This window comes from Castor canadensis, chromosome 16, assembly GCF_047511655.1.
Source record: "Castor canadensis chromosome 16, mCasCan1.hap1v2, whole genome shotgun sequence".
NCBI lineage: Eukaryota > Metazoa > Chordata > Mammalia > Rodentia > Castoridae > Castor > Castor canadensis.
In genome coordinates this window covers 76,748,762-76,773,428 of record NC_133401.1, presented here as the reverse complement: position 1 = coordinate 76,773,428, position 24,667 = coordinate 76,748,762, and the positions used below count along the sequence as shown (strand labels likewise).

General features: G+C 41.9%; 1 protein-coding gene across 13 annotated transcripts in view; it reads left to right on the top strand.

The window, feature by feature from the left end:
* Atp10b (ATPase phospholipid transporting 10B (putative)) overlaps nucleotides 1-24,667 on the top strand; it is a 316,710-nt gene that overhangs the window by 234,549 nt on the left and 57,494 nt on the right. For all 13 annotated transcript variants that reach the window (XR_012442621.1, XM_074057703.1, XM_074057702.1 and 10 more), the window contains 3 exons: nucleotides 14,839-14,924; nucleotides 18,505-18,611; nucleotides 22,232-22,363. Coding sequence is in view for 12 of the 13 variants with exons in the window: in XM_074057703.1 (XP_073913804.1) it covers nucleotides 14,839-14,924; nucleotides 18,505-18,611; nucleotides 22,232-22,363 (325 nt within the window). In the remaining variant the exon portion in view is untranslated. The remainder of the gene's footprint in view (nucleotides 1-14,838; nucleotides 14,925-18,504; nucleotides 18,612-22,231; nucleotides 22,364-24,667) is intronic.

Here is a 24,667-nt window from a genome sequence, read left to right as displayed (position 1 = left end):
TTAGTATTATGCTAAATTCTTCCCAGCAGGCAAGAAGACTTAATTAGAGAATTAAATTACATGGTTTTCTCTCTGGTGACATTCTGATAGCTAAAAATCTCCTTTAAAATGGTTTTAGCCTAGGGGTTTAACACGTAAAAATGAATTCCTGAGCCATTCACTTTGGTAAATGGAAAATTTACCAAAGCCAAAGAATCACAAACAAACTTTTCCAATTAATACTTTAGATCAAATATGTTCCTGGTTATCTGTTATCCAACTCATTGAAGCCGAAGTCCTACTGAAGCATGTGTCAGGTCATTTCCTGGTGTGTTAGGAACTTGCTATGACAACTCTGATCCATGGACTATTCATCCAGCATCACCTGAGACTGGTCAGCAATGTGGAATCTCAGGTGTCACCCCAGAGTGAATTGATTCTGTATTTTAATGAAATCCTAGGTGATGCATGTCACATTAACCTTTGAAAAGCAATGGCCTTGGAGCGCCAGTGACTAATGTCAGAATCAGGCTTACCTGCCTCTTGCTCAAGTTAAAAGCTCTTCACTGAGTCTCCCTCCTCACTAGTTTATGCTCCATTCAGAGTTAATGCTCAACAGCCGTTTGCTTGGTGAGGAACAGTTGTAGCTTGGATCCTGTGCAGAGAAAGTGTGCTTGATTCTAGCATATTTAGATAGAGGAGCATTTTTACCTACAAACAGTTGAGATCCAGTGGGGAGAAATTTATCACCATCCTAGTTTAGTGCTGATAAACCTTGGAGGGATCAAAAGGACTGTCTGTCCTCTCAACCTTACCTGCCCTGAGAACCAAAGAAAAATCCTCTTTCCTGGTATGGATTGGCGGATTTTGTAATGGGTCCTGCTCCTGACAGGTTGTTCCAAATTTCCCTTAAAAATGATATTTAGTGCTTCCCACCTGTTACTCACTGCTTAACAGTGGTTACATTTCCTAGGACTATTTTAATGTTGAACCTATGTGACAATGTATAATAATAATAATTTTCAATATTGTCGATAGAAAACTTGATCAAGCACATACTGTTTGCAATAGGTTTCTTCTAAAGTTTTACACTGATTAGCTTTTCCTGTCCTCACAAATAACCCCATAAAGTAGGCAGTGTTAATATCACCATTTGACAATGAGGCAAAAGCAATTACATAGCACTGCTAGCAATGGACGGAGCACGCATTTAAATGAAAGCAGAGTTCTTTTTCGCCTTTTTCTTATGGAAATTTTCAGGCATGTATAAAAACTAGAGAGAATAATATGATAATTTTTTATGTATGCATCACCTAATTTCAACATTCAACTTATGACTAATTAGCTTATCTATTTCCCCTCCCTTAGATTCTGCAAATTATTTTGGAACAGCTTTCATATCACAACCATCCATCTGTAAATATTTTTATACATATTTCTAAAGAATAAGGTTTCAAGTATACCATCATACCATGATCACATCTAAAAATAGCAATAATTCCTTGATTCACTGACTTTTAGGTCAGTGGCCAATATTTCCAACTTGAATCAGGATCCAAATAAGGCCATGTATTGAGATTAGTTTCTTAAATTCCTTTTTTCTCTAAAGGTTGCACATTTAATCTATGTTTGCATATTTGGGTTTTGTTGCTTAATAAACCAGATCGCTTATTCTATAAAATTTCCCATAGTCTGGGTTTTTCTGGTTATATTGTCTCCCTGTGGTATCATTTAATGTGTTTCCCTTGGCCACTATAGTTCTATAAATTCATAGTTGGATCTAGTGCCTGAATCAGATTCAGAATAGATTATGTGTGTGGTTGAGTGGGTGTGGGGGTGTGTGATGTGTGGTGTGTGTCAGTGTTACATCATGAGAAAGATAGCATGTGAGCATCCTGAGGCACAAAATGATTGTCTCTTTTCAGTGTTGATAATCATGAATAATGATTGGTTAGATCCACAAATTCAATGGAATTTACAAATGGTGATATTCTAATTTATTTGATAATTTCCTCTCAGCAAGCATTTGGTTTTGCTGAGGTGTTCTCTGAGCAGGAAATGCAGGGCGAGGGTTTGATTCTTTCCTAGTTTTCAAAATAAGCCGTTGTTCTCCAGCATCTTCTAAAGGTGTCTCATGAGTTTTTCTCTTTTCACATCCAACAGGAATTCATGGATTTTAAACAGAGTTAATGTGTGCTGAAACTGTGCAGTTGTTATCTTTATTGCTTGCCCATCTGTAGCCAGTATGAACTTCAGAAGTGGCTCCTGAGTTCATTGAGGTGACCACAATCATCTTTGATAGACCTGGTTCCTTTTCATAGGAACTGTACTTAGAAACCACAATCAGCACATAATGGAATTGCTTATTACTATCTAGAGGATCACTATTTCTGGGCATTTAAACAAATAGAACCAGGACTGTTTTAAATATTCAGTACATCAGGATTCATACTAATAACCCAATTCAAAATTCAGAACTGGAGGTTTGTACCCAACCTCACCGATTCTAAATATGTAAAAATCCTCCTTCCACATCAAAGTTCTTAACCACTGTGTACACCAGCCTTTTAATAGCTAGCAGTCATGGAAGCCTTTTCTATGACTTTTTTCTAGAAAAAGAAGGAATTGGTAACATTTTAGAAATGAGGAAATTTAATTTCACTGACTTTTGTCAAAGATTAACAAGTTAATAGAGTGTTTCATCAGAATTACATCAATTTTGACATTCCTGACTATTTTTCGAATGCTAAAGTAATTTTTTTATTCATATATGCATACAATGTTTGGGTCATTTCTCCACCCTCTCCCTACCCCCTCCCTTACACCCCACCCTGCCCCCTCCCTCTCCCCCTCACCCCCTCAATACCCAGCAGAAACTATTTTGCCCTTATCTCTAATTTTGTTGAAGAGAGAATATGAGCAATAATAGGAAGGACCAAGGGTTTTTGCTGGTTGAGATAAGGATAGCTATACAGGGAGTTGACTCACATTAATTTCCTGTGCGTGTGTGTTACCTTGTAGGTTAATTCTTTTTTTTTTTTTTCATTGAGGAATTATTCTTTTTTTTTTTTCATTTTTCTTTTATTATTCATATGTGCATACAAGGATTGGTTCATTTCTCCCCACTGCCCCCACCCCCTCCCTTACCACCCACTCCGCCCCCTCCCTCTCCCCCCCAATACCCAGCAGAAAATATTTTGCCCTTATTTCTAATTTTGTTGTAGAGAGAGTATAAGCAATAATAGGAAGGAACAAGAGTTTTTGCTGGTTGAGATAAGGATAGCTATACAGGGCATTGACTCACATTGATTTCCTGTGCGTGGGTGTTACCTTCTAGGTTAATTCTTTTTGATCTAACCTTTTCTCTAGTACCTGTTCCCCTTTTCCTATTGGCCTCAGTTGCTTTAAGGTATCTGCTTTAGTTTCTCTGCGTTAAGGGCAACAAAAGCTAGCTAGTTTTTTAGGTGTCTTACCTATACTCATATCTCCCTTGTGTGCGCTCACTTTTATCTTGTGATCAAAGTCCAATCGCCTTGTTGTGTTTGCCCTTGATCTAATGTCCATATATAAGGGAGAACATACGATTTTTGGTCTTTTGGGCCAGGCTAACCTCACTCAGAATGATGTTCTCCAATTCCATCCATTTACCAGCGAATGATAACATTCCGTTCTTCTTCATGGCTGCATAGAATTCCATTGTGTATAGATACCACATTTTCTTAATCCATTCATCAGTGGTGGGGCATCTTGGCTATTTCCATAACTTGGCTATTGTGAATAGTGCCGCAATAAACATGGGTGTGCAGGTGCCTCTGGAGTAACCTGTGTCACAGTCTTTTGGTTATATCTCCAAGAGTGGTATTGCTGGATCATATGGTAGATCATTGTTTAGCTTTTTAAGCAGAGTGGTTGTACCTAAAGTAATTTTAGATCCCTTTTTATTTAGTTTTTATTTCTCAGGTGAATATAACTTTTATATACATGAAAATACTGAAGCTGTATAGGTTTTAAGTTATAGCTATTTGCAATAATAATCATTTGATGATGATAGAACTGCCCTGTGAAAGTCTTTATTTTTGTGGATCTCTGGCCTCCTTTTCATCCTTTTATGGAGTTTCTCTTCCTATTGTCTAGTGGGGTGTAGATGCATGCAAGCACATACACACACAAAATATGCACAGCCTATACGTAGGAGGTCCCCTCTTCTCAATGTGTTTAGCATGATTTGCACGCTTCTGTTAAAAAAAAAGTCCTCTTCCATTTTTATCCTTTCAGGACCTTATGAAAAATCTCTGCCAGGTTATGGGAAAGATGTAATCACATGGAGGTGTTAATGGATGATAGCTTAAAGATTTCTTCCTTCCTACGACCTCCATATCTCTAGATAACTTATTTTCATTTTAATGTTTGCCTTCACTGCCTTAACCATCAAGGATAATTACGGATATTTAAAGTCAATATGGGAAATATTTCATGTCTCAAATGATACCCATACCCATCTAATACATGGATTAATCAAAGATCTCGGTTGCATTGGAAGTAGCTTGGACCAAATAGGAATGTTTTGGAAAGAAAACAAGGGTAAGTGGGGTCTTCAGGATGTGTGAGACCAAAAGGTCAGAACGCATCAGTACAAGCTGTGTCTAGATTGAAAAAGCATCCCAAGGCAAGAGACTGGTACCATGCACTCACCCTGAGACCCACTTAAGGGCCAAAGGAGAAGGATTCTGTGAGTGGCATCTTCCCCTTGAACGTCACGGTTGAAATTGGCCTACAGAGTGGGAGTCTTACATCAGGGTTATAGAAGCCTAATTTATGTGCAATGAAGGTCATATACCTTCAGGAGAGAGGATGGATATCTTCTGATTCTCCCCAACACCCTCTAGTACTAGTCTCCCTTCCTAAAAGTCTCCTCTCCAGTTGACTTTTTTCTACCTTTCTCCATACAGTTTACCCAGAGATGCTCACCTCTTTCTTTGTGCTCTCATAGACTTTGTTCTTGTCACTTCTGACTGCTGTAGTTCATGCAATAAAGTCATTTACTCAGCCAACATTGTAGGAGGTCCTCTTGTCACTAGACCCCATGCTAGAATTTTTGTTACTGTTTCTGTCAGCAGAAATGACACATTATGATCATATCTTTGGTGAACAAGTTAATATAGTATCTCAAACTGAAATCCATGCTCTTCTTTGTGACCTCTTTGCCAAAAACATTGGGTCTCAAATCATTTTCTTCCCCAGAAAGGAAAATGCTATGGCAAAGGTTTGTCTGTGCAATACTCCCTTCATGGGCCACTGCCTGTTTGCTGCTAGATTCCCATGTTTTAGGCATCATGACATTCCTTCATTCATTCTCTGAGTATTTATCAACGGCCTTCTATACAAAATGGCCTAGCATGCTCTGGAATCCAGGAATAAATGAGAGAGATAGGCCATGACTGGATGCTGTAACAGAAAATGACACAGACAATTATTAGCAAACAATGCTACTAATAAGCAATACCTTTTATAAATGACAGGAAAAAAATCATCCTTTTATCTGAATTTGCTTGGAATGCCAAACCCACTCCTGATAACATTAGGGAAATGCCATAACAAGATTCAAGATTTGTCAGCCCTGAATAAAAAACAGCATTTGTCTACTTGGAAAAGGTAACTCAGACTGGAAAGAATCCTTAGATGAGTCTCACTTCCACAGGGCTCCAACCCAATCTGTGTGCTTCCTGCAAGAGAGGCTGGAGCAGGCAGGGGTTCCAGGGTGATAGAATATGGAGACTGTTTCCTCATCCAGGGCCTCAGTCACTCTATTGTGGGTTATCTTGAAAAGAACTTTCACCAACCAGGAAGCAGAGAGGTTATCAAGTGCTGGTTAACTGTCATTAGTTTTCAGATAGGATTCTCTGACGTGAAGGGTGGGGGAAGGGTTCAATTTGTATTCCAGGAAGAAACTGACTAAGTCACCTATCTGGGCAGGTGAACATTGCCATTGACATAAGCAAGGGAAAGAAGGGAAGAGGAGAGGAAGAAAGAGAGGGAAGGAGAGAGGGGAGAAGGGGAAGAAAGGAAGATCTTCTTCCAAGGTTGCAGCATGGTGGTTTGTATCCCCTGTGATCCCTAGTCCTTGTCACAATCCAGCTGGTTCTTTTTGGAGATTCTCCAGCCTGAGCATCATGGGGAAACAGACTCAATGGCACGATGCTAGTAATCATTGGTTCAACTCCTCTTTTTAACAAACATCCTTATCTTATATCAAAAAGTCAATAAATGAATGCTTTCTCTGTTATAAGAAAGAGCTCAGCTGGTTTCTCTTTTCTCAACCAACAAAATCTTTCTTGAATATTTCTTAATGGTCAGGGAGGGGTTCCACTATAATCTAAGACATGTTTTCTGTCCTCTAGAACATTGCTATAGGTCTCTTTGCATGGGGGGATGGAGGGAGATTTCATTGTATTATTTTCATACATGCCTATAATGTACTTCTATAATATTCACCTTCCCATCACCTTCTCTTTTCCCCCTCCTCCACCTGCTGGTCCCCCCAAATAGTCCCCCTTTTAAAATTGTCATACTGTTTTAAAAAATTAAGTCTATATTCTATATATGATAGAAAACATGTGGTATTTGTTTTTCTGAGCTTAACTTATCTCACTCAACACAGTAACTCTAGTTGTATACATTTTCCTGCAACAACATAATTTCATTCTTTTTATGGTTGAATAATACTCCATTGTATATATGTACCACATTTGCTTTATCCAGTCATTGGTTGTTGGGCATCTAGGTGATTCCGTGGCTTGGCTACGTTAATACTGCTGCTACAAACATGGGTGTGCAGGTGCCTCGATTGTATGTTCACTTATATCCCCTTGGATACATGGCCAGGAATGGAATAGCAGGATCACATGACAGTTCTATGTTTAGTTTCTGGAGGAATCTCCATACTGATTTCCGTAGTGGCTGGACTAATTTACATTCCCATCAACAATGAGTAAGAATTCGTTACCCCTCCCCCATATCCTGTATCTACCTCAGCATTTGTTGTTAGTTTTCTTGAAGATAGCCATTTTGATTGGGGTGACATAGAATCTCAGAGTAGTTTTGATTTGCATTTTTTTATGGCTAAGCATGTTGAAAATTTCTTCATGTACTTATAGGCCATTTGTACTTCTTTTAAGAACTGTTCGATTTGATTGCCCATTTATTAATTGGGTTATGTGTTTTTGAGCTCTTTATATACTCTAGATATTAATCCTTTAAATGATGATTAACTTGCAAAGACTTTCTTCCATTCTGTGGGTTTTCTCTTGATTCTGGAAATTGTTTCCTTGATATACAGAAGCTTTTTAATTTTATGCAATCTCATTTGTCAATTCTTGTTCATATTTGCTGAGCTCTTGGGGTCCTATGCAGGAAGTTGTTTCCTACGTCTATATCTTCCAGTGTTTCTCCTATGCTTCATGTAGTAGTTTCAGTGTTTCTGTTCTTACACAAAGATCTCTGATTCACTATGTGTTGATTTTGGTACAGGGCAAAAGATAAGGATCTAGTTTCAATCTTCTACATGTGGATATTCAGTTTTCCCAACTCTTGTTTGTTGAAGAGACCATCTTTTCTCCAATATATGTTTTTGGCTCCTTTGTCAAAAATCAGGTGACTATAGCTGTGTGGGTTTATTTCTGGGTCTTCTGTTCCCGGGGTCTACCTGTCTGTCCTTGTGCCAGTATCATGCTATTTTTATTACTATCGCTCTGTAGTATAATTTGAAATGTAGTATTGTGATACCTCCAACTTTGCTCTTTTTGCCAAGAAGTGCTTTGGCTATTTGGGGTCTTCTGTGCTTCCATGTGAATTTTTGGATTGATTTTTCTATTTCATTGGAGAATGACATTGGAATTTGGGGGATTACTTTGAATCTGTAGATTGCTCTTGGTAGTTTAGCCATTTTCATAATATTAATTCTGCTAATCCATAAGCCTAGGAGGTCTTTCTATCTTCTCATGTCTTGTTCAATTTCCTTCTTCAGTGTTTTATAGTTTTCATTGTAGAGGTCTTTCATGTCATTAGCTAAGTTTATTTCTAGGAATTTTTAATTTTTTGAGGCAATTGTGAATGGGATAACTTTCCTGATTTCTTTCTCTGCCTGCTCATTGGTGGTATATAGCAAAGTTACAGATTTTGTATGTTGCTTTTTAATCTACTACTTTGCCAAAACAGTTTTATCAGATTTTTTTATAGAGTCTTTAGGGTCTTTTAAGTAAAAGAGCATATCATCTACAAATAGTGATAATTTGATTTCTTACCTTTTTATTTATATAACTTATTTCTTTCTCTTGCCTTATTGCTCTGGCTAGGAGCTCCAGCACTATGTTGAATAATAATGGGGAGAACAGACACCCATGTCTCATTTCTGGTTTTAGAGGAAATGGTTTCAGTTTTTCCCCATTTAGTACAATGTTTGCTATAGGTTTATTATATTATAGCCTTTATTATATTGAGGTATGTTCCTTTATTCCTTGGTTTCTTCAAGGGTTTTAATCATGAGGGGATGTTACATTTTGTCAAAGGCTTTTTCTGTACTTATTGAGATGATAGTGTAATTTTTGTCTTTCTTTTTTTATATGCTGCATATTACATTTATTGATTTGTGTATAGACATTTTGAATGTGTATATTAAATCATACACATTCCAGGTATATTGGATACCTGGAAGGAAACCAACTTGGTCATGGTGTATAAATATTTTAATGTACTGTTGAATTTGGTTTGCAAGTATATTAAGTTTTTTTTTTTTTTTTTTGCAATGCTGGAGTTTGAACCAGGGCCTATACATTGATCCACCCCACCAACTCCTTTTTTTGTGATGGGCTTTTTTAAGATAGGGTCTCAAGAATTATTTGCTCTAGCTGGCTTCAAAACGAGATCCTCCTGATTTCTGCCTCCTGAATAGCTAAGATTATAGGTGTGAGCCACCAGTGCCCAGCAAGAATTTTTGTATCTATGTTCATCAAGGAAATTGGTCTGTAATTTTCTTTTTTTTGTATGCCCTTATCCAGTTTGGGTATCAGTGTAATAGTGGCTTTATAGAATGAGTGTGGTGGAGTCCCTCCCTTTCCTATTTTATGGACTAGTTTGAAAATCATTGGTGTTATTTCTTCCTTAAAGGTCTCATAGAATTCAGCAGTGAATCCATCCAGTCCTGGGCTCTTCTTTGTTGGGAGACTCTTTACTACTTCAGTCTCATTACTCACTATAGATCTGTTTAAGTGGTTGATATACTCTTGGGTCAATTCAGGCAGGCCATATGAGTCTCAAAATTTATCCATTTCTTCTAGATTTTCCAGTTTGTTAGAACTTTTTCTTAATAACATCAAGACCTTTTACGATGATTGAAAAAAGTAATAGTACTTTCAGTGTTCATTATTTGAGAAAATTCATTTTTTAAAAAAGCTACTATGGATTTGGTGACCTTGTAAATTTGTAATTTACTAATCTCAAGAACTCCCTTACAAATTTGAAAAATAGTGGTATATGTATATATAGGACTTTTTATACTTTGTCTACAGACAGCATTTTGGTACATATACAGAGGATTAATGGACACATTGCAATGGTTTAATCTACCATTTGGGAACCATGGACTTACAGAAACAGCTGGGTATTTCAGCTGCAATTTAAAATGCAAGACATTACAAGTGAGTGATTGGCTATTAAGAAGTGTGCAAGTTCAAAGAAGAGACTGCTATGGTCTGTGGTGGACAGAGAAGGGTCTATAAGAGGTGTAACCTTTGAGCTTGAAAATGAAAGTTTAAGAGGTTTCCCAATAAAAAAACTCTGTAAATCATTAAAAAGGCCCAAGGCACTCTCCATGGGCAGATAGCACTAAACGCCTCAAGTAGGGAATAAGTGAAAGCTTTAGATTGCCACAAACCTAGGTTCTAACGCATGCCTGGCACTGGCAAATGCGTTAGGATGACCAACGCTCAGTTTTCTCTTTAATCCAATGGGGATACCCTGTTCTGAACACTTCCTAGGAAAGGTTAAGTAAGATTTGACATTAAATAAGGGGCCAGCATTTTGTGAATTGTACCGAATGATGGAATTTTGCCAAATAACATCATTATTTTTAAGGCCCTGGGGAAATTATTTAAGACGCCCATGGGACTGAGTAAGCTACTGTATTGATTAGGATTCTTCATTTGCAAGTAACAGAATTAGTCTGGCTAACTGAAGCACAACAAAATTGTTGCAAGAATGTGGCAGGGGAAGGGAGAGAAAGGAAATGTGTGCAATATGACTCACAGAATGAAGAGAAATCTGAAGATGCAGGCTCAGAAACAAGAACCAGGAAAGCAGGGTGGTAGAGCAGTATTGGTAGTCGGAATTATTTGCTAGTCTCATTTTTTTTTTTTTCATTCTTGAGACAACACACTCAACTCAAAGTCCCACAGTGGAAAAGTCTAATGGGCAGGGCATCTCAGTTTACAGTGAAGATTATAAATAGGGAGATAATGTAATTTCCCAAAAGGAAGTCAAAGGGTTGTTGGGTAAGAAAGGTGGGAGGGAAGGTAGGTAGACAGAAAACAGTAATCTCCGGCAAGCAATTTCAAAAGATCATGCACATATGCATTTAACCACATTTACTGTTCAACTGGATAATTGTTTGTAAAAACAATGGAAACTAAGCCTAGAAGAGGAAAACTTGAGGCAAGGGCAATGGTTTGTTCTAGTTAGGGGAATGCATTTCAGCTGATTGCTTCGCCTGGGCTTTCCCAGTGGCTGGCTTGCTGTATCTGGGACAAAAGTCAGTGAGGAGTAGCTCAATCCCAGGACCTTTAGCCCACTTTGCTTTCAAAGGTACTGCCCTCCACTGCCACACCTAGGCAACACTGGGAACCTTGAGTTATTTTTATGGCTGCAGTCATTCCTTTGTGTCAATATCCTCACCTCCTTTATGATTCTCTTTTCTTTTCCCCTGTGGTTAATCTATCATGGATATTCAGCAAGTGCTTGAATTTGTGAATGAATGAATAAATGCGTGGGATCTAGACTTTGAAGACATTTTTTTATTAGTTGAGCCAAAGAAGTGGACTTACTCCTACAAATCGAAGTTAAGATTGTACCTGGAAATTTCCTAATGTGTAGTCAGTCTTTGGGGTAACTTCATCATGTTTCATTGTATGCCTTCCTAAAACTACCCTCGCCGAAGCCAACCTTATGTCAACAGATCTTTATGTTGTGCCTGTTAAGCAAGGTACTCCAGAGCTGCCCCAGACAGGGGCACACATGTGAAACAGAGGCACAAGAATTGGGAGACAGAAGCACGTTAAAATGATAAATTAACTCAGTGCAGCAAAAGGGTCTATGGAGATTAGAGTGAGCTTTATAGGAGAAGTGGAAAAGAAATACTAATGCTAAGATAAATTAAAATCATCAAGAGAATGTTTTTTAGGCAATTTGTTAACTTCTCCCCTTACCCTGTGTGGGCACTTTAAAATGCAAACGTGCTTGGTATAAGTAACATTGCACTGTGTATCACTTACATAATTTCATGTTTTCTGCTATATACCAGAGAATAAATTCATTTGTGGTATCGGGTCCTTCATTCATAGGCAGTGGGAAGTGAAGGTACAAAGAGAAATTGGGCCAAGAACCCAAATGCTGATTTTTCTCTGTGGATCCAAAGGACGCTATGGTTAAGAATGACACTTAAAAAGTGGCCACTGTCTACTGGCTGACTGGCATGGGAAAAGTACAGATCCTCCCTAAGTCTTAATTCCTTCATCTGGAAAACAGGGACAAATGGAATGTGCCAGATGGAGTTAATGATAAGAGAGAAGAGAACATTATAAAATACTTGGTTGGTTCTTGACTCGTGATAAGCACTCAATGTGTGTTACAGTGACGATGATAAGAGAAAAAGGAGGAAGAGGATGAATAAAGGTGATGGTGATGACAGTGATTGGCTTTGAGTTCCAGTGATGTGAGCGTAGTCCTCGCTGTGTTGCTCAGTAACCATAAGACAATTAACTTGCTTCACTCTCATTTGGACATTTGTGTAAACCTCTTGAAGTTACTTTGGGAACTTAATGACAGGTGCCTGGCACAGAGTGTGTGAGATAAGTGGGTCTGCCCTAAAGAGCCACAGAGACCCAACACTCATCTGTAGGAAGAGCACATCTTTCTCTGTGCCTTGGTTTTGGTCAGTGGGACTTTGAATCAAAATGAATGAGTTGGTTAGATGAGCGTTATCTATAAACTAAGAAAAACTGTAAGGCAGTGAGGTGAGCCCTCTCCCATCTCAGAAGGGAATCAGAGCCCCTGAACAAGGTTAAATTAAGGATCTTTGACAGATGTATGACTTGGCGATTCCTCCCATCCTTAGGCTGTGTTACAGCCACCTTACTGAAGGAGCTACAGCAAATCCTGACAGGCAAGCAACAACCATATGCCTTTACAGCAGTTTATCTTAGAGATGGAAGGAAGGAGACAGTGGCTAGAAAGAGCAAGGTCACCTCTCCATGAGGAGAGGAAGACAGAGTACCCACACCAGAAGAAAAGAAGGTACCAGGGAAGGGCCACTTCTGAAGGAAGATTGCTGGGAGGCCCCCACAGAGGAGCAAGAGGGTCAAACTTCACCATGGCTGGGAATCCACGGGCTGTGGCCCAATGGATGACAGGACTCCGAGTGGCTGCAGAAGGACCTTTAGCTCTCAGACCCTGCTGCTTCTTGTCTCTGAAATGAGGCTGGATTTTGTACCCCAGCAATGAACTGAATGGTGTGGATCAGAAGCAAAGCACACGACATCATCAGGTCCTGAAAGCAGCTGACAAATTACAACATGATTTGTCATCACCTGAGAGCTCAGCCAGAGTTCATTCCTCAAAGAATCAATACCTGGAGGAACAAAGACCATATTTTTAGAAACTCCTGGATGGGTAATTTATTTCAAGTGAGTAGAGAGTTTATTTATGTTGGCACCCCTACAGATGCACTGGGTGGTAATTTACACAAAGACAGAAAATGCTATCATTTCTTCTAATCGAAGTGCCCCTTCGAACAGCTGTACCTTGCAGTTCTCAGTAATAAATTCATCCACTCCCTATGCTAAAAGCCCTATCCAGAAAACCATTCCAAATCCCTCCTTCAGCACTACTGCCTTCTGTTTGCAACTGGTCTTGCAACTTGTCCTCTGTAGCAAGTGGTCTTTCTGGAAGACAACATGTTACACATTTCAGAGCTCTTCTGTGGAGTTCTGTGTTCTGAGACACAAGTGAAGTGGACAAGGCAGGTGGTGTAACCCCATTCTACAAATGAAGAAGCTGAAGCTCTAGAGAAACACAGGATTAGTCAATGAGGAGTAAAGGTACAAAACAAGATCTCCTCACCTCTAGCCGTGTTTCACCCCCATTGTACTAGAAAAGCTTGTACAACTGAAATACCTTTAAAAAAAAAAAGGTTAAGAATATGTTCAAAAGTACTTAGCTACAAGCTTGTTCCCCCAGGAGGCAATGTACTATGAAAGGATCTGAAGCTAGACTTAGATTCAAATCTCAGCCCAGTGTGGCCTTGCCAAGTCTCTATTACCTTTCTGAGTCACACATTTCCCAGTTTTAAAGATCTAAGATTATGCCTGTAATCCCAGCTACTCAGCACACAGAGATCAGAAGGATCTCTGTTCAAGGCCTGCCCAAGTTCAGGAGACCCCATCTCAACCAATAAAAAGCTGGGTGTGGTAACACACGCCTGTCATCCCAGCTACATGAGAGGCATAAATGGAAGGATTGTGGTCCAGACTGGCCTGAGCAAAAATGTTATTTGAAAAATAACTAAAGTAAAAGAGTTGGAAGCATGGTTCAAGTGACAATGTCTGCCTAGCAACATTGAGACCCTGAGTTCCACCCCCAGGGCTGCCCAAAAATAAACAAAGATAGGATAATTAAATTTTCTGCTTCATAGAGTAATTGCAAGCTTGAATGAAGTTTTTATCACAGGGCCAGGCAGAAATAAGAGTCCAGTAAATACTGTTTTTGTTTTACTAGCTATTTTCACAGTGTCTTTATAATAGCAAAATGAATAGAGCCAATGTGAATATTCCATAGTGAAATGATAAACAAAAAGAGGGTACATTCACACAATAGGTTTCTCTTTGTGTGTTCATGAAGACATTAAAGATTAACATGCAAAAACGTGCAAGACATAGAAACATTGTCGAAATGTAGAAATGCATGTGTGCATATATACATAAATATGTGTAGACGTATTTGCTTAAACCCTGGAAGAATTATATACACGAGCATACTGACTGTGGTTATCTCTACTTGGTGTGGTTCATAGCCCCGTCTTTTAATCTTCAGCATTCATTTGCACATTTTTGAAACTTTTTTGTACATGTAACTCATTCTTTTTGATCATGTATTTCTGTGTTACCCAATGTGGTTGCCACATGTAGCTATTTAACTTAATTAAATTAAATTAAATCAGAAAACCAATTCCCGAGTCAAGCTACCACACTTCAAGCACTCAGTGGCCACGTGTGACTGGTGGGTTCCATATTGGAAGACATAGACTTGGAACATGTCCATTGTTGGGCAGCCCTAGGTAGACTGAAACCCAGGCCTGCAAGAAAACAGGGCTAGGAGAGCCACCTTCCTATACCCTGCACCCAACTTTTCACTTGAATCTACTTTCTCCTCAATGAAGGTTTAGCTCTTTTCTACTGACATCGCAACTATCCCTGTGTGCCAAAGCAGGATTCCCTATTTGCAATGGTTCTATAGCAGTGTTCAGCACTCCTGGTGATCCTCTGAAGGATGGATCACTCTGACTTAGGAACTCACAGAACCCTCTCTCCCACACAGGATGTGCAGTTCCAGCCAGAGCATTTCTGCAGTACCATCGTGTGTGAGAAACCCAACAACCACCTCAACAAATTCAAGGGTTACATGTAAGTATCCAGTGCCCCTGTGTTGCTAGTAAAAACCTCTGCTATGACTAGAAAATATATGACCTTGAAATGACCCTACAGATAAGTATCCAGAGCCTGTGGATAGGGGACTTTGGAGTTTGAGAGACCTGATTTTGATCTGAGGTTCTCTTAGTCGTAAGCTACGTGAGCCTGGGTAGGTGATTTAACCTCTCTGCACTTGGGGAACGCATTTGTAAAATTGGAATTATAACATCTGTATCACGGGATTTTTCTTTTGTTAGAATGAAGTTGTGTATCATATGCCTAGCCCTTAGCACAGCAACTGGCAAAGAATAAATGCTGTTAGTGGTGCCAGCTGCAGTTACAATTTTCCTTCCTCCTATTCTTCAACCTGAGAATTGACTGTAACTCTCCTACATCAGAATTACATCAGAAGACAGGAGCAATGGTAGGAGATGTGAGTAAATGCTCCATCTCCCACACAGCATAGTCTAGGGCAATCTTCACAGACACCCAACACAGTGGGTATCATGGTCCCCATTTTTCAGACAGGGAGTCTGATGATCTAAGACTCTAATATTCATCCCCAAATCACACAGCAGATACAAGACAAAGAAGCCAGGACTTTAATCAGGTCTCTCGACTCCAACCCCATTGTCCTGCCTTACCAAGCTCTGCCATGTTGTGCCACCTCCTTACTAACAGGGCGTGGAATGAGTCTTGAGTAGACTTCTTGGAATGCAGGTGCTATGCTCCCTTCCCCCATCCATGTACTCTCAGGCCATGTGGGATGTCACGGAAGAATGTGACAGGGGAAAGAGTAAGACAGGAGAAATGGTGGCATTAAAGGCAAATTACCTTAAAAGTACACAGAAAGAGCAGATGGGGAGAGGAAGATCAGCAGAGTCGGTCAGTGAAGATTGCTCCCCTTATACGTGGGTTTTGCAGATTTGGCTCATCCCAGTCACCTGTGCCTGAGTCGTTCTCCTTATTCTCTTAGAGAACAGCCTCATTCTGGGTTCTACCCATGACCCGCCTCTCCTTCAGACCCCTCCTGCCAGCAGCCTCAGCATCTCTCTTCCTGATTGCTGCTCCCAAGGCCTGCCTGACCTCATGGATGAGCATTATATCCAACTGGGCAGTCCCCTAGCCAGGCCAGGAAGGACAGAGAGACTTCTGTAATATGGTCCTGCAATCTCTCCATGGCAGGCGAGAACAGTGCCCTCAGGCCCAAGATTTAAAGTGCACAGATACTCTGCACTTTCTTCCTGAACAAACCCCTGGTCTGATGCCTCTGGGTTTCCTAGAAGCGTCTGTGGGTTTCCTTAATTTAAGAGTTCCCAGTGACCACACAGGCCAGCTAGAAAACAAAGAGCTTTTAATGGTCTGGTTGAAAATGCAACTTTTAAGCAAAAGAATCTCTAAAAGGCCATGGTTCTCAATCAGGGCAAAAGAAGTACGTTAGACAACCAGTGGACGTTGGGCACCATCTAGGAGCATTTGATGGCCCCAACTACAGAGGTATGCTGCCAGCATTTGGTGGACACAGGCAGGGATGCTGAACAACATTCCACAGCAAAGCATCCTCCTACCCGAAATGTTAGAAGTGCAAGACACTAGTAACACTCTAGAGCCCATGACCTAGACATTCCTGTAAACAAAGAGTGCTGAATAGCCCAGCAGCTGTCACACAGCTGAGTCTTTCCTACCATCCATAGAAAAGGGGACACTTAACTGGGGCCTCTAGTGTAAGTTATCACCTCATAGCATCACAATCCTGTTCCTAAAGCCACAATTTGCTGACAGTAACGTAGTAAAGATTTATCAGCCCAGTCTTCAGTCCACCGCCATCTTCCTTCCCCAGAAAGAGAAAGAGCAATCAAGGCTCCTAAACTTTGGTCATGCTTGGACTACACGATTGTATCATATTCATCGAAGTCTATCCTTTCATCTTCCAAATTTTAATTATCTTATATTCCTCTTAAATTTATTCCAAAACAAAACTTTATGTCCCTGGCCCTAGGGGAAATCATATCACTTATCTTCTATCCTAGAAGTTAGTAGTAAAAATTAGTACAGGAAATCAAAACAGTTATCCTTATATGCTAATGGAGGATTCTTATTCACCAAAGCCCCCTCCATTGAGAAATTGGATAGACAGCTGGTGGGGTGGTGCACACCTGTGATCACTGCTACTTGGGAGGTGAAGGCAAGAGGATCGCAGTCTGAGGCCAGCCCAGGCAAAAGTGCAAGGTCCTATCTGAAAAGCAGACTAATAGCAAAAGAGCTAGAGATGTGGCTCAAGTGGTAGAGCACCTGCCTAGCAACCTTGAGGCCCTGAGTTCAAACCCCAGTACCACCAAAAAAACAAAAGAAGAAGACAAGTGTTCCCAAAGGGTTAACACTATTCCAACACAATGTCCAAGTGAGGACATTTTCCTTGATGGTCACAGAAGCAAAGATGGAAGTAACTCTGATTCATCGTTAGACAATGGGTAGCACTGTGGGAACCCTACTGCAGTGAAAATTACAATAGGGTTGGTGTCTGTGACCCAGATTCCCAAATCCTAGCACATCCTAGTGACCTTGGTAAAAATCTCTCGGCATCTCTGATCATCAGCTTTCTCACAAGTAAGGATAATCACCCTAACTTTCCAGAGCCTGGAATAGGCAAATAAAATCAGGTAAGTGAATATGGTTTGTAAGCGGAGGAGGAATTATTAACATTAAAAGGCAGACTGAGGGCAGCATAGCACTCCAAGGTCAGGCGTTCTGAGTTTGAACCCCTAGTCTGCCACTTAGCAGATCCATAGCCGAGCCTCCATTTTCCTATCCACAAAGTGGGCATGATAACATACACTTAACTAACTTAATTCAAGCTAATATGATACAAATCGTGTAGTCCAAGCATGGCCAAAGTTTAGGAGCCTTGATTGTTCCTTCTCTTCCTTAGAAAGGAAGATGGCGGTGGACTGAACACTGGGCTGATAAATCTTGACTAGCTTAACTTAGTGGCTTAACTAACACACGCAAAAGTCTCAAAGTCAGATTAGAGGGAAATGAAGTGTTGAAGAACTATAGGAGGAAAAGCTTGATGATGCTGATGGTGGTGGTTATTATTTGCCTGTTCTCCCCGGTGGCTTGGAATGTCATGTTTAAACTTACTGGAAATTCCAAAGGAACAGCATCAGGATAGGATAAGGGCCAGACCCCAGGTAAAAGATGGAGTCATGTGAACAACTACTTATGGGACCACCGTGCCAGTCCTTGGAGGGCCAGAAGTCAGTTCCCCCACACTCTGCTCTGCAATCAATTTGAGTGTGGGAATTGAAGCTGAGGCCTTTTCCACTGAGTTCTGCTGTGAATGTGGGTAGAAGAGGGCTTTCTCTCCCTTCAAACGCTCCAGGCCCCACCTGGTTCTAGGACCCAGGAGCAATGAAAGCACTTGGACGTGGAGATTAGCTTCCTGGCTATGACCAAGCTTTGCAAAGGAGTGAGGAATGGGATGGTGCTCACTCGTCATGCTAGCTCTGTGATACTAACCAGTGGCCGTGGGGAGAGGCCACAAACCACCCTGTCTTTCATTCATCATCCTCAGGGAGCATCCTGACCAGACCAGGACTGGTTTTGGCAGTGAGAGTCTGCTGCTTCGAGGCTGTACCATCAGAAACACCGAGGTGGCCATTGGCATTGTCATCTACACAGGTTATTGTCTCGGGGCAGTTTCTTTTGTCCAAAAACACGTCTTAACCCACCTTCTCCATTCTCTCTTCCGGATCCACCTTTAGTGGGAACTCCCAGCGGTTCCAAGGGGCAGAGCTGTGTAACTTCCCATTTCTCACCTAAGCAAACTGACACTGGGAATCACAGCACCTCACTCGGTCCACAGGACATATAATGAGATCTGAACTCATAGCACTCACCTGAACCAGACAGGGAGGGATTCATATTCATTACCCCAGTGGTCTTCGGACGCTCTCCTAAGGAAGACCCAAGAGTCATCTTGGATCCGCAGAATAACCTCACAAACATAGCAGCTTCACTTTTCAGGCCTCAATTTCTCATTTGTACAGTGGGAAGAATCTTTGTATCTTCCGTCGATTCATGAGGATCAAATATCCCAACCCAAAAACGTCACCACGCACTGTATCTAGTGAAATGAGGGCTCACTGGGCTTTTGCTATGTTTTTATTAATTTCTTTATTCAATTCATGGCTCCAGATATAGGGGCTACTTTAGTCCATTTTTACTACTATAATGAAATAAATGAGGCAAGTTAACTTTATAAAGAAAAGAGGTTTACTTAGCTCAGAGTGTGGGAGGTATGGTACTGGCAGTGGCCCAGCTCTGGCGAGGACCATGTTGGCTGTGTCACATCATGGAGGGACCATATGTGTGAAGGAGCAATCACTTTGCCGAACAGGAAGCTAGAGAAAGACTGGGGTCTCAGTGTCCTTTCTGAGGACACACCCCCAATTAATGGAAGGACCTCCACTAAGCCCCGCCGCCTCTTAAAGGTCCCACCTCCCAAAATCACCATGTTGAAGACCAAGCTTTTTTGGGAAGACAGAAAAACCTTAACTGGGGCCTCTCTCCCCTTTCTACTTTGATCTTGCTTCCAGTGAGAATGGGAAAGCAGCCAGCACGATTTTGACTCTCACAATGGAGTCAACAGTCTTGGTGGGCCGTCTAGTGACTGCTGAACCCCCCAGTGCCCAAAAGCCAGTGCTCAGCAAATAGCTATTGTCACATGACCAACTGAAGACATCTTCCACTATAGAGGAAACCTGGAGCATCTCCCCTCACTGGCTGAGTCTCCCACTCACTGGGACCCATGAATGTTTTGCTTGTTTTTCTCTTTGGTTTATTTTGATCTCAGTAGAACCTACTGTGATAGACCTAGAGAACAGACAGACATAAATAGTCACCTATCCTAAGATTCACTTTGGAGTTGTCAAAGGAAACCATGCTTTTAAAAACAGTGTTACTAACTACCTTTCCTAATTTGGGCAGGGGGTTGTATTTATCAGTTCAGGTGACCTCTTTCGAGGTCTTTGGTGACAGGGCTGAGCTCCATCTGGTAGACATACTGGGCTTGAATGCTCCAGTCATCTCTGCCCTGCACCCCTCTCCAAACCTCCCAAAACCCCACATAAGTCTGAAAACAAAGGAGAAACTGAGTGGGTGACAGGAGGAGCAGATGAAGCAGCAAGTTTTGACAGGGTGTTCAGCACAGCCAGGTAGCCAGGTAGCCTTGGGTAAAATCCATTCGTGTTCTGCATGTCCCCTACAAGTTGGTTAAACTCTCAATGCAGGAGGGACTAACACTCACGACATCCTAGAAGTAGAAGGTTTGGTGTGAGAGGCCCTTCCACAGTTCCTAGAATGAACCAGGCTCTCAAACTTGGCAAGCAAAAATGGCGCCAATTGTTTCGTGTTAGTATCTAGAACTGGGGCTCTCGGCCTTGGCACTGTTGACATTTTGGTCTGGCTGAGTTTTTGCAGAGAACACTGTCTTACAAATGTGTAGGAGCGTCCCTGGCCTCTGTGCATTAAATGCCTCTGCCCCACCCACTCTCACGTCAAGAGCATCTGAAATGTCTCCAAATGTCCCCTGGGGAGAAATGTCACCCTTGGTGAGAAGAGCTGGTCCAGGATTCCTTCTCTCCCTTGTACAGTCAGTGGACACAATAGGAAGACATCCGTCATAGGCCCTGAAAGGCCAAGTAGAGCTTTCTAGAAGGAAGAGACCCAGTGTGGGAGGCATGCTCATCACACCAAGCATTTATTAAGCCCTTCCTGTGTATCAGGAACTAATTCAGGCACTTTGTGAATTTTAGATCACTCCCTCATCCTGAAGGTACATGCAATCATTAACTCTTACTTTATTCACAAGGAATTGAGGTAGAAAGGAGCTTATTCACCTGATGTCACCTGTCACTAAGATTAATTTTCTAAGATCTAGAGTCAAGGATCTGCAGAGCTGAGTTCTGACCTACAGCCCATGTTCTAACACTCCTGCCTCCTCTTTGAATCCAACTCTTGCCAGAAGAACAGAGAGGTCTCAGAAGGGGAGGAGCAGGTGGGAGGCAAGGGTTGTCCCAGGACCCCTGAGAGGTGAGCCTGAGGCAGGTAGAGAGTGCAGTTGGCCTGTGCCAGTGGAAGTGTGAAACCCTGAGTCTAACTTACCAAACATGGAGCTCCTGCCTGCTGTTGTGTTGTTTCTTTAAATCCACGTGACAAGCAGCTAAACGGTGTTAAAGTCATTTACTTCTGGTGCCGATGGACTGGCTTGCTTTAATTTTGCACAGAAAGTACATGACTGGCATTTTAAAATCTGACTGCTGCACAGTACTGCACAGTAACTGAACTTCAGCAGGCTCAAAGGAGATGCTCCATCTGAACAGCAAGTCTCCATTTTGCTCTTAGCTCTTGGTGACCTTGGGCACCATGGGTTGGTGGCAGAAGCAGTCTGGGAGTCGGGATCCTGACTTCCCACTGTAAATTTATCTTTTCACTCTGAGATCCTCAGCTTCCCCAACTGGAAAAGGAAAAGACTGGTAGTCTCAGTCATCCTTTTTTGAATGTAGTTTTACACGAATTGCCAAGATAGGAGTGGAATGAGTCAGGGTTAGTGCTGGGCCTTTGGTTCCTACTGCTCTTACAGAGGAAACACCAACGCCTTAGGCACTGCCAAGGAATCAAGGATGAAACCTACTGGCCCCAAGCCAGTTCTACCACAGGGCTTTTGCACATGCAGCTCCCCCAAGACTAAATCTCTTTTCCAACTTTCTCTGTCTGTCTCTCTATTAAATGCTACCTCCTTTGAGCTTTCTCCGATCACCCTGTCTATCCACCATTTCTTATCTGCCTTAGCCCTTTAATTACTATTTATGATTGATTTCATGGGACTTATTAATAGCTATGATTTTTGTTTCTTTGTATATATTCACCAGAATGTGTAACCATATGCCTAACCATTCTATCCCACTGTGGCCCAGAACAGCCAGAACAGCACTTTCTGTGCAAACTCTAAAAAGTTGTCTGTCCCCAGGACAGCATTCCATCACTGGCCAGAAGTTTGTCCTACTACACTTACAAATCTATGACACGTACAAAATGAGGGGTGCCCCCTAGAGTTGTGCTTGGTTAATACCTGCCGACAAGGTAACCGAGGCCCCTACACCTGTTCTCAGCCACCTCCCTGAGATAGGGCAAGTTTGGCTTAGCTGCACTTTTATTAAAAGTTCCCATAAGAAAAGCCCAGGGTGTGGTCCAAGGCAAACAGGGCCCCAGGGACTGACTTCCTCATTCTCCCCACAAAGGCCATGAAACAAAAGCCATGCTGAACAACAGCGGACCCCGGTACAAGCGCAGCAAGATCGAGCGGAGGATGAACACCGACATCTTCTTCTGCATCGGGCTCCTGGTCCTCATGTGTGTCATTGGAGCTGTAGGTATGGATTGTTCTGGGAAAAACACCAGCATAGCCATCTTCTGTTTCTTTAGGAAAGTCGCCTCCCTTCTCTGAGCCTTGGTTTCCTCATCTGTTAAAAAGAGGGCTAATAAAAAATAAAGCCTAAGCTGGGCACAGTGGCTCCGACCTGTAATCCTGCTGTCTGACCTTAGAGCCCAAGTTCTAACCACTATAATTCTAACTCAGGAGGATCTCGGTTCGAGGCCAGCCCAGGCAAGCAGTTAGCGAGACCCCATCTCAACCAATAAAAGTGGGGCATGGTCGTACATGTCTGTCATCCCAGTAATGTGGGAAGTGTAAATAGAGAATTGTGGTCCAGGCATTAATGCAAGACCCTATTCAAAAAATAACTAAAGTGAAAATGGCTGGGGAAATGCCTCAAGTGGCAAAATGCTTACTAGCAAGCACAAGACCCTGAGTTCGAATTCTAGTACTGAAGAAAAAACCCTAACACTACCTATTTTAATGGGATGCCAATGAGATGAGGTTACAAGTGAGAATTTCCTGAGAGCAGTGTGTGCTCTTAAATATTAGGAAAACTATCCAGCACTTGTTTGTTGAAGCAATAGTTATGGAAGGCAGGCATTCCTTCCTTGTGGAGGGTAGCAAGATGACTCAGTCACAGGTTTAGTTCTCAGAGAGCTTGTAGTACAGCAAGAAGTCAAATTCAAATGCACCAGGCACTGTAATCCCATCTACTTAGGAGGCTGAGATAGGGAGGATCAAGGTTCAGGACCATCCTGGGCAAATAGTTTGTGAGACCCCATCTCCCAAATAATCACTGCAAAATGGGCTGGAGGTGTGGCTCAAGCTGTAGAGTCAGTACTCTGTTTATAAGCACAAGGCCCTGAGTTCAAAACCCAGTCCCACCAAAAAAAAAAAAAGTCAAACATGTGAATAGAATCAATAATACAGCCCAGCCTACTCCATGAGGGGCTGTTCACAGCACTGTATTAGTTCTTTATCATTGCTGTAAAAAACACACACACACACACACTGAGTGATTCCAAGCAGCATAAATGTATCCTGCTGAGCTCAGGAGGTCAGAAACCCAAAGTCAGTTTCACTGAGTTAAGGTCAAGGTACCAGCAGGTCTGGTGGCTTTTGGAAGCCCAGAGGAAGAATCAGATCCTGGTTGGGCTCGGCTTCTCGTGGCTGCCTGTATCCTCAGCCCTGGCCATGTGATCCACCTTGGCAGCACACCACTCCAGTCCCTGCCCAGTTCCCTTCTCACTGGTAGCAGCAGCTCCCTGTTTGATAAACACTGTGTAATTACATTCCTGAGCATACCTGGAAAACCCAGGCTGTCAAATTCCAAAACATAAATCATATCTGCAAAGCCCCTAGCTATATAAAATAACCTGTTCCCAGAGCCTAGGGCTGTGTTGTATCTTCTTGGTGGGGGTGGGAGGCTATTCAGTCTCCCACAGGTACTATGGAAACGCCAATGAGGGGAGTCCTTTCTATCAACTTGCTTTCTTTTCCTCCTTCCTCTTTCTATCTCTTCTTTCTTTCGTTTTAGCTATTTTTCAAATAGAGTATTGCACTTTTTGCCCATGCCAGCCTGAACTTCAATCCTATTTACACTTCCCATGTAGTAGGATGCCATCCTACTTATTGTGCCCAGCTATTAGTTAAGATGGGGTCTCACTAACTGTTTGCTTGGACTGGCCTCAAATGGAGATCCTCCTACATAGCTAGGGTTTACAGGCATGAGCCACCATGCCTAGTGAGAGGGAGTCGTTCTTGAAGAGGTAGCTACTCGAGTCGATTCCCAAATGGAGCAGGTATTGGCTGGAGGAGGTAGGTGGCGAGGTGCATTTTGAGGGCAGGATGAAACAGGCAGCTGTGGGGAGAAAGTCAGAGGTCACTCAGCCACATGGACAGTACAAGCATTCCACAGAGGAGAAAGGAGAATTGCTGTAGGCAGAGAAGCAATTGGATGGTGAGATCAAGGCCAAATATGGAGACCTAATCACAACCAAGCTGTGGCTGAGTTCAGGAGCCAAGTAAGTTGATCCTCAGAGCAGGGGCAAGGAAGCTCTCCCCAACTCTCCCTCTTATGGCTTCAGTCTTTGGTGCTAAAGGACGCTGCAGTATGAACCAGGGATGATCAAGAGAAGAACTAGTACACTGAGTCCAGACACCCCTGCTGATCTGAACCCAAGGAGCAGTGATGGTATTTGCTCTCTACTTGCCCTTCTCAGAAATCACAAGCATCACTATTTTTAAAAGCTAGTGCCTGAAAAGCCAAGACCTCCCTGGGCTCAGACAGAACCAGAGC